The sequence below is a fragment of the Coregonus clupeaformis genome, chromosome 33 (assembly GCF_020615455.1).
Source record: "Coregonus clupeaformis isolate EN_2021a chromosome 33, ASM2061545v1, whole genome shotgun sequence".
Taxonomy (NCBI): domain Eukaryota; kingdom Metazoa; phylum Chordata; class Actinopteri; order Salmoniformes; family Salmonidae; genus Coregonus; species Coregonus clupeaformis.
In genome coordinates, this window is record NC_059224.1 from 854,986 (window position 1) to 868,390 (window position 13,405).

The following is a 13,405-nucleotide window of genomic DNA, read 5'->3' on the forward strand; positions in this document are numbered from 1 at the left end:
GAATGGATTTGTTTTAATCCCAACTGGTCACTCAGTCCTCCCTCCATAACACTGACTGAAGGTGGGTAGCAGCAATCAATTTCATTGTTGATATTCCATTAAACACCTAACTATGGTCATGTTTGCTGTGCCCCTCCTCTCTGTCTCCCTCTAGAGCAAGGTGGGTGTGCTGCAGTCGTTTGTGCGGGACCTGAGTGAGCAGAATGAGGTTCTGATCCAGGCATTGGAGGCTGAGGAGGCGGAGGGCCGGGCGGTAGAGGGGAGAACAGCCAGCCTGCACAAAGAGCTGGAGGTGAGTGATCAATGGCATTGATCAGCCAGTCAATCCAGCAGTCTATATCCCTCTCTGTTTACACCCTCAGTGCGGTGCTGTGTTAAACTGAGCGTGCTCTAAGCAGCCACCCCAGGGACCCTCTAAAAGCCCGCCTCACACCCGCCATTGATTGACATGTCGATTAGCCTGGAAGCTGTTGACAGTGGGCTTGTTAGCCATCTTAAGCATTAATGATGATGTGGAGTGGTGGCCGCTAAGTTCAGGGTTACACTCTGACTATGAGGAAGGTCACATTCACATTCATAACTGTATAGACAGCTGACTGTGTGTGTGTTATGGATTGGTAAGGCCCATAGAATAAGCCTGGAGCTAGGCCTTCAGTGGGCTTGCAGGTGAATTCAGAACAAGGTAGGTGGAAACAACCTCATCTGAGTCTTTCACTGGGAACATCTAATCAATTTAAGATTGATTTACTCTCAGGCCCATGTATTGCTGAACTTGTTCCTGCACTGAACGATTGTTGAGATTTCCCCCTAATGTTATTAACTGGGCTTTTCATGCAAAATCAGCCGTATTCACTGTAGCTGGGCCTTGGGGTCGACATTGGAGCTGCTAACCACATGGTCTTCATTAAAGATGTCATTGTCATGGAGGCATCTGTATCACAGCTTAATAATCAGGTTTAATGCCTCAAAAACTAATTACAGCCTTTTGTTTGAGAACCTTTGCTTTTCTCCCATGAACAGTATAATGAGAGCGGCATTTTGGGTGAACAGAAAGTTTTCTTTTGTAGAAATTGGTATCCCCCTCCATTTCCCTGTAGAATATATCCTGCGCTGTAAAGTAAGCTGACAGTAATTGAGTAACGGTGAATTATGAACTAAGAAAATAAGAAAAAAGGCAAATGACTGTTTTTGTATTGGATTGTTAAAATAAGCCCAAGCAGAGTTTGGGAAAGGGTGTGCCTATTGGCCAAGCCAACGTTCTCTTTGTCGCTCAGTGTAGCTGACTGCCCCAGACCTTTCAGTCATTTAATCTTCACAGGAATGGAATGCGGTTGACCTTCAACAGGCAGCATTAATTATGAAACCCAAACGAATCAGTCTGCTCATTCATTATAGCAGCACACTGAAGATAAGCGCATATAGCCTACATACACTGTTGAATATTATTTGAACATGCTGGAAAGAAACCCAATGCCATTACACAATACTGAATGTAGCACATACTTTGTTTGCCTGTTGGGTTTGAATTTGCAGTGCTTTCTAAAGCTTAATTGGTGCCAGGTTGTTCTTGGCATTGGAATGTTTTTTGTTGCACAGTTAGTCAACATTTCTCATGAACGTGTCTGTCATTTTGGCTGGTTTTGAAGTGTGGAATGCATGTATTGTGGTCCTCCTTTGTGAATCACTCACAGATCGGGGGTGTGTGTGTGTTGAAGATAATCGTGTGAAGTGTGTGCAGACACCACCACCACAAGCCCCCAGCCCCAACCTCAAACCTGTTTCCTCTTTTATGCGTCATTTACAGCCTGTAAACAGTTTGTGTAAAGCAGTTTATAGATGATTTATAAGAGTTCCCCCAGCTCCCCCAAATGTGTGTGGAGTTAAACAAACTCTTACCTTAATAGACACCCAGTAATGGGCTGCTATGAGTCTAGGACCAGGCTGTGGGCTGGGGGGAGAACTGGCTGACGGAAGTGGTTTGAGGTACGGTTAGATCTCGTGCCACAACAAAGCCACTGATTAACCATGTGCTTACTAGCACTCCCCAAGCACAGAATCATTTGAACTGATGAGTTCCTCATCTGTTTTCACTGTGTTGTGTTTTCTCTTCCTTCAGCCTCCTTTCTTTCTCTGCTACCAGATAAAACCTAGCCTGTCTTGGTCAGCGCATTAAAAGCAGTTGTGGAAAAAGTACCCAATTGTCATACATGAGTAAAAGTAAAGATACCTTAAAAGAAAATGACTCAAGTAAAAGTGAAAGTCACCCAGTAAAATACAACTTCAGTAAAAATATACTTAAGTATCAAAATTAAAAGTATAAATCAATTCAAATTCCTTATATTAAGCAAACCAGACAGCACGATTTTCTTGATTTTTTAAATGTATGGATAGCCAGTGGCACACTTCAACACTCATACATCATTTACAAACTAAGCATTTGTGTTTAGTGAGTCTGCCAGATCAGAGGCAGTAGGGATGTCCAGGATGTTCTCTTGATAAGTGCGTGAATTAGACAATTTTCCTGTCCTGCTAAGCATTCAAAATGTAACTAATACTTTTGGGTGTCAGAGTAAAAAGTACATTATTTTCTTTAGGAAGGTAGTGGAGTAAAAGTTGTCAAAAATATCAATACTAAAGTAAAGTACAGATACCCAAAAAAGCTACTTAAGTAGTACTTTAAAGTATTTTTACTTAAGTACTTTACACCACTGATTAAAAGTTGTGGTGCCTCTTTACAAGATTGGCTTTAATCTTTTGCCTCTTCCTTGTCACCTCGAAACATGTGGAGCCTGATATGATAATGATGTGGACCTGTCCAGGGTATTAGAGTTAAGCTGGCTGATTAGGCTGCCCATCGATCAGTCTATCACTCAGCACTCCGCTCCATGCTGACCAGTGCAGCTGGCAGGGAAGAAACACACTGCTACTCTGAAGGACAGGGGCCACACACACACTTGCACGCACACGCAATTAAAAAAACTGTATTTTTTCATGAAGATGGACAGCCTTGAAGTTGCAAACTTTTGCTTTTATGCTAGAAGACTAATATGCTTGTGGCAATCTTTAAAATCTATTGAAATCTCAAACCTAGATAAAATAAATTGTAATACAATGTTGGTACAGAGTACTCCGTTTCCTGTAGTCTTTGTGCCTCTTATGCTTTTTCACACTCAAAGGTATGCTGGTACAGTAAACCATTAAAAAGGGTTTGTTATTGTCTTTTGTCAGTTGCACATAGTTTTGAGTTTCTTCCATCTCAAACTCTTCAAAGCAAGAGGCTAGTGTTGCACATATACCGAAAGTTCAGTACTTTTTCGATACTAGAACATGAAAAACGGTTCGGGACTAAAAATGTGTTACTTTCGGTACTTCTGTCAAAATATGTCTCACGGATCAACTCTATCAGCGCAGCCGATATCCCCGTATAGCGCGAGGCGCGCACCCCACCGTGCTTGTTCCACTTAGCCTGCACTGGGAGTCTGAGCTGCATCATGTTAGGTCCCCACTCACGCTGCACAGAAGTTAACACACTTGAATAATGTGACACAGCATGTAGAAATGTTGCAATTATTCATTACTGTTCGCAAAACAATGTCCATACAGGCTCGAACACTTTACAATGCAAGATACCGGTAGCTTCCAGCTGTGTATATGTACGCTAACTTTCCTTGCTAGCTGACAGCTAAAGCTAACATCAATTCACTACCCTAGTACTTTGTGTGTGATAATATGCGTACCATAACACAAAATATGCTGATTTCAAAGCTGATTGCCACCGAAAACGTTATTCATTCACTTATTCAGTCTCTCACGTCTCTTGCAAAGATGATCTATTGCCTTTTGGCTCATGAATGAATGAGGTCATTACTGGTTAAAGAGACAGCGCACATTTTTATAAAAGAAGCTACTTCTATGCAAATGCTGTTAAGTACAATCAAATAAGTGAAACAGATTGTCTGTAGCCCCATGAAATTAGCCAAAACAAGCGTAATAACTCAATGCATGCACACACTCCTATTGAATATGCATTCACCTGTATTGTGAATAGGCCTAGGCTACATCTTGATTTACCCAGTTTATCAATAGAGATTTACCATTCAAATAAATTATGACCATTATGTTTTTATGTAGTTAGGTTGGTAAAAACAAATTCAAATTGATTGTATAATTGATTCATTAATGCATACATGGCTGTCTCTGAAAAATGTTGACGTAAAATGTTTTCTAATGTAATGATATTGAACTCAAAAAGATGCCCAACGATTGAACCGTGCAGTAGTTGAGTTTATCTGTGATGGATCAAGTTCTGTGACGTTGGCTATTATGCCTTCTTTTTTTGCTGTGGTATCATTTTGGTATGGAGTATTGTTATACTAAACCTGGTAACGGTATCTTAAGTCAGAATTCTGGTATCGTGACAACACTACAATAGGCTTTACAACGATGGTGTGAGTAGACAATGCAGAGAGCTGTTGGAGGATGGAGAAATGTTTACTGTTTTTTGCTTTGTTCTGCCAGCACAAATGCATGAATGGAATTAACCTCATTTAATTGAAATTTGGCCTTGACTCCCAATGTGTGAGTCAATTATACAGCACATAAGGTAATGTAGACAGTATATTTTCTTATCACCTTGTTGTTCTGTAGGAGCTGTAAAGCCTAGGCCTGCTTTATATCGTATAGTGATGAGAGAAAAAATCGATACAGTTACATATCGGGATATTATTGTATCGTTTTGACAGTATCGCCGTATTATTTTTGCACTAGTTGGCTGTACCTGCACCAAAACTCCAGTATTTTTCCTTGTTCTCCATCTTCTTTTTAAATAGGGAGCCAATTTGTTTTCAGCATTTCTATCAAAACTAGTTTTCTCATGTCTCTCTCTTTTCCCTTTGCAGCAGCAGGTGAGCGATATGTTTGGAACATCGAATCGCAATAAAATCACAGTATCGAATCGCAATACATATAGAATCTGTCATGCGTCAGTGTGTAGCGGTAGGACGGAGTCAGGCGCAGGACACAGAACTTAGTCAATGACGTACTTTACTTGTCACAAGTAAAATAAACATATCTTCCACGCAGGGAAGAAAATACCGACTCACAATGTCAATGACAACAAAACAACGAACAATCACGCACAACACCATGAGGGAACCAGAGGGTAGAATAGGGAAACAAATTATCGTAATTGGAACCAGGTGTGTGCAATATAGACAAAACAAGTAGAACACAGAAACATAGATTGGTGGCAGCTAGTACTCTGGTGACAACGAACGCCGAAGCCTGCCCGAGCAAGGAGGAGGAGCAGCCTCGGCTGAATTCGTGACAGAATCGTGAGAATCGCAGTACATATTGTATCGGCACCTAATTATCGTGATAATATCGTATTGTGAGGTCCCTGGCAATTCCCAGCCCTAGTATCCTGAGAAGTTTGGTTCACTGGTTCACCTTCATGAGTGTTTCATCTGTTTCTCACCTCTGTCAGAAATGAATGGATTGTGGCTGATGTTGCTAAGATAGCGACAATGGAGAGAAAGCACTATGGGGACAAAAGGAGAGAGACACTTGAGAAATTATTCAGGAGTGATACATACCTTGTTCTCTCTAACCTTTTGGACTTTAACCTCAAAGAAAAGGTTTTATGTGTGGAAACAAAGGTGTGTGTATAGCTGCCAGGAGTGGCTGAGGGTGAGAGGCAATGAGAGGTAGTGTGAGGGAGAGAGGAGCAGGAGGATGAGGAGGAAGGTAAAGAGAAAAGAAGCAGAGAGAGAGAAGGGGAGGAAGGGAAGGAGAGAGAGAGAAGGGGAGGAAGGGAAGGAGAGAGAGAAGGGGAGGAAGGGAAGGAGAGAGAGAGAAGGGGAGGAAGGGAAGGAGAGAGAGAGAAGGGGAGGAAGGGAAGGAGAGAGAGAGAGAATGGGAGGAAGGGAAGGAGAGAGAGAATGGGAGGAAGGGAAGGAGAGAGAGAGAGAGAAGGGGAGGAAGGGAAGGAGAGAGAGAGAGAGAAGGGGAGGAAGGGAAGGAGAGAGAGAGAGAGAAGGGGAGGAAGGGAAGGAGAGAGAGAGAAGGGAAGGAAGGGAAGGAGAGAGAGAGAAGGGGAGGAAGGGAAGAAGAGAGAGAAGGGAAGGAAGGGAAGGAGAGAGAGAGAGAAGGGAAGGAGCGAGAGAGAGAAGGGGATGAAGGGAAGGAGAGAGAAGGGGAAGAAGGGAAGGAGAGAGAGAGAAGGGGAGGAAGGGAAGGAGAGAGAGAATGGGAAGAAGGGAAGGAGAGAGAGAGAAGGGAAGAAGGGAAGGAGAGAGAGAGAGAGAAGGGGAGGAAGGGAAGGAGAGAGAGAAGGGGAGGAAGGGAAGGAGAGAGAGCGAGAGAAGGGGAGGAAGGGAAGGAGAGAGAGAGAGAGAGAAGGGGAGGAAGGGAAGGAGAGAGAGAGAAGGGGATGAAGGGAAGGAGAGAGAGAGAATGGGAGGAAGGGAAGGAGATATAGAGAGAAGGGGAGGAAGGGAAGGAGAGAGAGAGAGAAGGGGAGGAAGGGAAGGAGAGAGAGAGAGAAGGGGAGGAGGGAAGGAGAGAGAGAGAGAAGGGAAGGAGAGAGAGAGAGAGAGAGAGAAGGGGAGGAAGGGAAGGAGAGAGAGAGAAGGGAAGGAGAGAGAGAGAAGGGAAGGAAGGGAAGGAGAGAGAGAAGGGGAGGAAGGGAAGAAGAGAGAGAAGGGGAGGAAGGGAAGGAGAGAGAGAGAGAAGGGGAGGAAGGGAAGGAGCGAGAGAGAGAAGGGGATGAAGGGAAGGAGAGAGAAGGGGAAGAAGGGAAGGAGAGAGAGAGAAGGGGAGGAAGGGAAGAGAGAGAGAGAATGGGAAGAAGGGAAGGAGAGAGAGAGAAGGGAAGAAGGGAAGGAGAGAGAGAGAGAGAAGGGGAGGAAGGGAAGGGGAGGAAGGGAAGGAGAGAGAGAGAGAGAGAAGGGGAGGAAGGGAAGGAGAGAGAGAGAGAGAGAAGGGGAGGAAGGGAAGGAGAGAGAGAGAAGGGGATGAAGGGAAGGAGAGAGAGAGAATGGGAGGAAGGGAAGGAGATATAGAGAGAAGGGGAGGAAGGGAAGGAGAGAGAGAGAGAAGGGGAGGAAGGGAAGGAGAGAGAGAGAGAAGGGGAGGAGGGAAGGAGAGAGAGAGAGAAGGGAAGGAGAGAGAGAGAGAGAGAGAGAAGGCTTTTAATCCAGGAACAGAGTCATTAAGGTTCACAGCTACAGAAAAGGCCAATTAAAGTTGAGTGTAGGCCTACGTCTGGAGAAAGGCAGCGTTTGCTGCAGGAACCCAGGCCTTTTATCGGACCAGTGGGATCTCTCCCCAGTACACCTTGGGAATCATATCAACTGCCTGCCTTCCTGTCTGCCTGCCAGCAATCCCAGGATCAGTCAGTATGGACAAGATGTTTTTACGTCAAATGAAATACATGAATTAATTTTTACCCTAGCTTACAGCAATGGTGCTTCAATACAGAACCATTAAATCAGCAAAGTGTAGCTTATTTTAAACATTTAGACATTGTTTCTCTTTTATGTTGACATTAGGTTGTCAATTGTTGTTATCATATGATGCAATTTACCTTTCTTTGCTTTATCATTCTTGTTTTCATGGAGTAACACAAAGAGGTGTTGTCACAATGTAAATGTACTGGACGTTAGGGCTGGGACTGTCATGTTATTGGTTAGATGTTAATAATCTGTTCATCTATCTTACCATACAGTAATGGTTGCTGTTGACTACTGCCTGTGGATGTTAGAGAATCTGCAGGCCCAGCCTATTCCTCCTAATCAGCCCTGATAACAGAGAGAGAGCGTAAATAACCCAGGGCTCAGAAGAGCCACAGTGACAAAAAGCGCTTGTAAAACAAAGTGAACAGAGTGAACGCTGCCAGAGTACGATCAGATTCTGTTTACTGAAACCTCTAAGCATCTATTCATCTGTTCTTCCCAAACTCTCTCTCCTCCCGGGCTTCAGCACAACTGGACCCAGCTGCTCCCCAGCTGTGTGTAGCCCAGCCTAGACCAACCCTACCCAGCACCTACTGACTGACTGACTGACCACAGGGCTGGGTGGGGCGGGTCGGGTGGGGTGAAGCAGGGTTGAGGGAGATCAAGTTCGTTTATTCAGATGAGTTCATCTGATTCATCATACAGTACTTAGAATCCTGCAAAACTACAGCATATTCATTCTGTTGATGTAAACAGGATGTTGAGTTGTCCCTCGTGCACTCTCTGTATTATATCAACACACAGATGGATGTTGCAGCTAATTGGAGTAAAATGGGGCTTTGTGAGGGATAAAGGAGGATTTCCATAGGCTGTGATAGGTCTTGTCTGTGAGGAGCAGTTAAACTATGCAAGGTGGAGAGAGGTCAAGTAGCGTGGGTGTTTATATATGTTTGTGTTGTTCTAAGGTAAGGTGGTTGGGTATTTTACATGTTATTGTAAGCAGCATGGAACATGGAGAGGCATTGGCACTGTCTACTATTCTCTATTGTGTGTGTGTGTTATGGATTGGTGTGTATGTGTATGTGTGTGTGGATTATAGCAGCAGTAGGCCCTACTGTGTCTCCTCACAGGCCCAGCAGTCGTACCTGTGTGACAGGAAAAGCAGTCAGGTTGGTCCTCTTCCAACCAGCAGGCCACCTGTGTTCAACATCCATGCACAAATGCACAATGATAGAGCAGCCATACCTTGGCTTGGGCCTATTTTCCCATTTATTTTAGCCATATTGATATTTCTTCATTTAGTTTCACTCTCATTCCATATGGAGAATATTCTGCTCTTGTTCACAGGAGCGCTGAGTTTTTGTAGATTACCCTGGGTATAAACGCATGGATTCTTTTAAAGGTAATTAGACTTTATCACTAAGTAGACTTGGAGACGTTTTCAAACCTCCGCTCCGCCTATCAAAGAATGATTGTGACTGCAGCCATATACATTACATAGCATTTTGCACATCCAAGGAGATTCGTAACACATTTTACAGCTCAGGTCTCTCCCTACTGTAGTGAATGAGGCTGCTAATGGGCATCGTAGTGTTGTAATATTGCGCAACCATGTTGTTCAAATTCTTGGGCTACAGCTATACAGGTTTGTAAACACCAGTGATACACTATATATACAAAAGTATATTAGTGGATTCAGCTATTTCAGCCACACCCGTTGCTGACAGGTGTATAGAATCGAGCACACCGCCATGCAATCTCCATAGACAAACATTGGCAGTATAATGGCCTTACTGAAGAGCTCAGTGGCTTTCAACGTGGCACCGTCATAGGATGCCACCTTTCCAACAAGTCAGTTCGTCAAATTTTTGCCCTGCTAGAGCTGCCCCGGTCAACTGTAAGTGCTGTTATTGTGAAGTAGAAACGTCTAGGAGCAACGACGGCTCAGCCGCAAAGTCGTAGGCCACACAAGCTCACAGAACGGGACCACTGAGTGATGAAACGCGCAGTGCGTAAAGATCGTATGTCGTCGGTTGCAACACTCACTACCAAGTTCCAAACTGCCTCTGGAAGCAACGTCAGCACAATAACTGTTCGTCGGGAGCTTCATGAAATGGGTTTCCATGGCCGAGCAGCTGCACACAAGCTTAATGTCACCATGCGCAATGCCAAGCGTTGGCTGGAATGGTGTAAAGCTCGCCGCCATTGGACTCTGGAGCAGTGGAAATGCGTTTTCTGGAGTGATGAATCACGTTTCACCATCTGGCAGTCCGACAGACGAATCTGGGTTTGGCGGATGCCAGGAGAACGCTACCTGCCCCAATGCATAGTGCCAACTGTAAAGTTTGGTGGAGGAGGAATAACGGTCTGGGGCTTTTTTTCATGGTTTGGGCTAAGCAGATTAGTTCCGGTGACGGGACATCTTAACGCTACAGCATACAATAGCATTCTAGGCGGTTCTGTGCCCAACATCAGTGCCCGACCTCACTAATGCTCTTGTGGCTGAATGGAAGCAAGTCCCCGCAGCAATGTTACAACATCTAGTGGAAAGCCTTCCCAGAAGAATGGAGGCTGTTATAGCAGAAAAGGGGGGACCAACTCCATATTAATGCCCATGATTTTGGAATGAGATGTTCAACGAGCAGGTGTCCACATACTTTTGTAATGTAGTGTATCTGAGGAAGACCATTACATTGGGAACTTTGTTGTATTACATCATGTTTAGAGGTAGCAAACAGTGATAAGACCTTCCCTTTCTATTCACAGTAACCCTTGTGGCCTTACCGGTCCAACCCTGCTCATCCACTCTCCTCCTAGACACTCACTGAGGCCTGTAGCGAAGCTCTGCCTCTGCCCACCGGGCATAACAGACCAAGGTTTATAGAGAACCAAATAAATAGATAAAGATGGAGTGTAAATTACACCTGGTTTCAGTGGGCTACCTTGGAGGATGGAGCTGAATGAGCCTGCTGAAGTAAAAGGAGCTGGCTGTGTTTCTCTACAAGCAGGGAGAAGGAAGGCCTCCTGAGCACTATGAATAATGAAACAGTTGACTGCTCTGTACAGATTTCACATGTCATAAAAATGGCTTTTTAGTTGCTGTTAGACCTCTTACCTGTCTGCTAGGCTTACACAGGTCCGGGCGTTTGTGAGGGGCTCGTGGGGAACGCTCCCTCATGCCTCATAGACAGCCTTCTAGTAACCGAAGGAAACTGGGTCTTGTATGGGAGGAGATGGAGGGCCAAGGCCTGTTAAGACTCCCATAGCTAGCTAAGACAGACGGCGGCCATCTTTGAGCCTACTGTAAGAATTATATTTCAGTGTATGAATGTGTTTTACTTTGAATTGCTAAAGCATATGTGTTGCAGTAAGTTTCAGAAGTCGAGGGCGATGGATGGTTTTGTTGGTTTGACTAATTCTGTTTCAGTTTTGTGGTGGTGGGTTGCAGTAGGCTTCTGTCTCCATGTCAGAATCATATCAGATTAGCTCATGCTCCAGTTGTCACACACACACATTCAAGATGGAGGGAAAGGTGAAATGGCTGAATAATTTATGTATGAATTTCCACACAGTGGACTGAGGAGTGTGTTATTATTCCTCCGAGGTTCCTCTCAGACACAGAGCAGTTTACCCATCTGTAATATCAACATGGGTTTGGAAGGAACTCACCCTGTCTCATACTGTGCACACTGACACTATCTATCACCAGTGCTGATTGCTTTCTCTTTCTCTGTCCCCTCTCTCTCTCTCTCTCTCTCTCTCTCTCTCTCTCTCTCTCTCTCTCTCTCTCTCTCACTCTCTCCTGCTATGCTTTGCTGCCTCTTTATTTCACTGCCCTTTTTTGTTCCTCTCTCCCTTTCTCTTGTTCTCTCTTTCCTTCTCTGAAGACTGAGCTGATATCCTCCTTTGAAAAGGTAATGATCCTGGTGTGTTGAGATTATGTATGTGCGCTGCACAGTGTAATGGCCCGGCTTTTTATTGCCTGCTGCATACTAACCCCACAACTGAAGGAATGAGATGACACCTGCAGGGAGCTGTGTGAGAGCTGCAGCCCCACATGAAAGAGCGGCCATTAAAAATGATCAAAGGAATTACTGCACTCTGCCGCACAACACTGCTCTCACGCCTGGCTAGGTGTACATCCCTGTGCCTGTCCGTACACACACACACACACACACACACTAATTAGTATCTCTGTCTGATGGATCTTTTCCATGTGATCCTCTGTGGAAATGTCCTCACTCTAAGTTGCCCTAGGCTTTCTACAGACACTGATGCACCCACGCTTGCAGATAGGAGGAAATGGTGGACATGCATACGCTCAAAATGAAAGTCGGTTTTCCATACCTCCATACAAATGATTCATGACACATAACTTCAACAGTTTCCCAATTGAATATTTATTAGCTCTTTTCTTTATCAAGTAGCCACTTGTTATATCAACAAATGGTTTGAATCATTATTCATCTGAATAGGTGTTTGTTTCTAGCATGATAATGGAATCGTGATAAGATGTTATTAGAGCTGAATGATAATGAGGTAGGCCTATCCTTTTACAAAATACTAATGCTGGCTTATCTGTTACTGATGTGAACTACAGTGAATCTGCTTGTATAGAGTTGCTAGTCAGAGCCTGATATCATGTGTGGACTGTCAGTGACACTCATGGGGCCTATAGGTCATAGCTTAGCTGTGTAGAGGATGTTACAGTGCAGAGTTATCAACATACAGTAAACCTGCACATCCAATCACCAGTCTATCCGTTCTCTTCATGTCTGGTTTCAGTCCATCTATCTTTCTTGTTCTCTCTCTCATTATCACTTTTTAATTGCACTACCACTGTGTCTCTCTTTCTGTCACTGTATTTATCTGTCTCCTCCATTATCCCCTCTCTCTCTCTCTTTCTCTCTCTCTCCCCCCCTCTCTCTCTCTTTCTCCCTCTCCTCCTCTCTCCCCCTCTCTCTCTCCTGCTCCCTCTCCTCTCTCCCCCTTTCTCTCTCTCTCTTTCTCCCTCTCCTCTTCTCCCCCCCTTCCTGCTCCCTCTCCTCCTCTCTCCCCCTCTCTCTCTCTCTCTTTCCCTCTCCTCCTCTCTCCCCCTCTCTCTCTCTCTCTCTCTCCCTCTCCTCCTCTCTCCCCCTCTCTCTCTCTGTCTGTCCCTCTCCTCCTCTCTCCCCGTCTGTCCCTCTCTCCCAGGCAGGTCTCACTCCTCTCCTCTGCAGCATGTCCATTTTGTGTGGCTACACAGTGTGAACCAGGCAGCTGCTCTTATCAGTGGGCCCAGTGTGGAGAGAGATGACATTTTACTGCAGCCAGTCAACCGCTCCACTCCTCATAACACATTCACTCTCCCTTTCCGAGCAGAGACATGCTGATAAATGCAATTTCATTTCCTTTAGGTACCCAGAATAATACTCTTTTGCTTTGTTAAATGGCCGCTCTGAAATGGCAACATGCAGAAATGATATGAGGACGGAACATTGATGGCAATGGGGAGTGGAGGAATGGAGAAATGGCTGTGGCCCGAGATGCAAAGCAGTTCTGAATTTTTCTCATTGTAATTGTAAATGATTATTGTAGTAAGCATATATTATTTTATTTCTTTTCTGTCACGAACATAGAGCGCTCCGAAGCTTAGAAAGATGGTTATCATGGGGAGCCATTTTAGTAAAAGATTCCTCTCCTCTCTTCTGCCCCCCTCCTCCCCTCCCTTCTCCTCCCTCCCTCCCTCCCCCTCTCAGCGGTCCATTTTAGAGCCACGCGGCTGCATGGTTTGGTGGGTAATTTCACTGGCTTTTCATGTGTCGGAGGGCGAGGAGTCCTCCTCCATTAGGTAGTGTCTTCTTGTGATGTATGCGCAGAAAGGCAATCTGATGTTTATTCATGACTTTCAAGGCAATGCCTCAGCTAAGCCCTCTGATTTCCTTTTAAGGAACAAAACTAGGTGAGATTGA

At 44.7% G+C, this 13,405-nt stretch overlaps 1 protein-coding gene across 3 annotated transcripts in view; it reads left to right on the forward strand.

Moving 5' to 3' along the window:
- Positions 1-13,405, forward strand: part of LOC121548460 (centrosome-associated protein CEP250) — a 135,785-nt gene that overhangs the window by 7,248 nt on the left and 115,132 nt on the right. For 2 of the 3 annotated variants that reach the window (XM_045210098.1, XM_045210099.1), the window contains exon 3: positions 155-292. In XM_045210098.1, the coding sequence (XP_045066033.1) occupies positions 155-292 (138 nt within the window). Of the gene's footprint in view, positions 1-154; positions 293-11,341; positions 11,369-13,405 lie in introns of all 3 variants that reach the window. The other variant, XM_045210097.1, reaches the window with a different exon arrangement.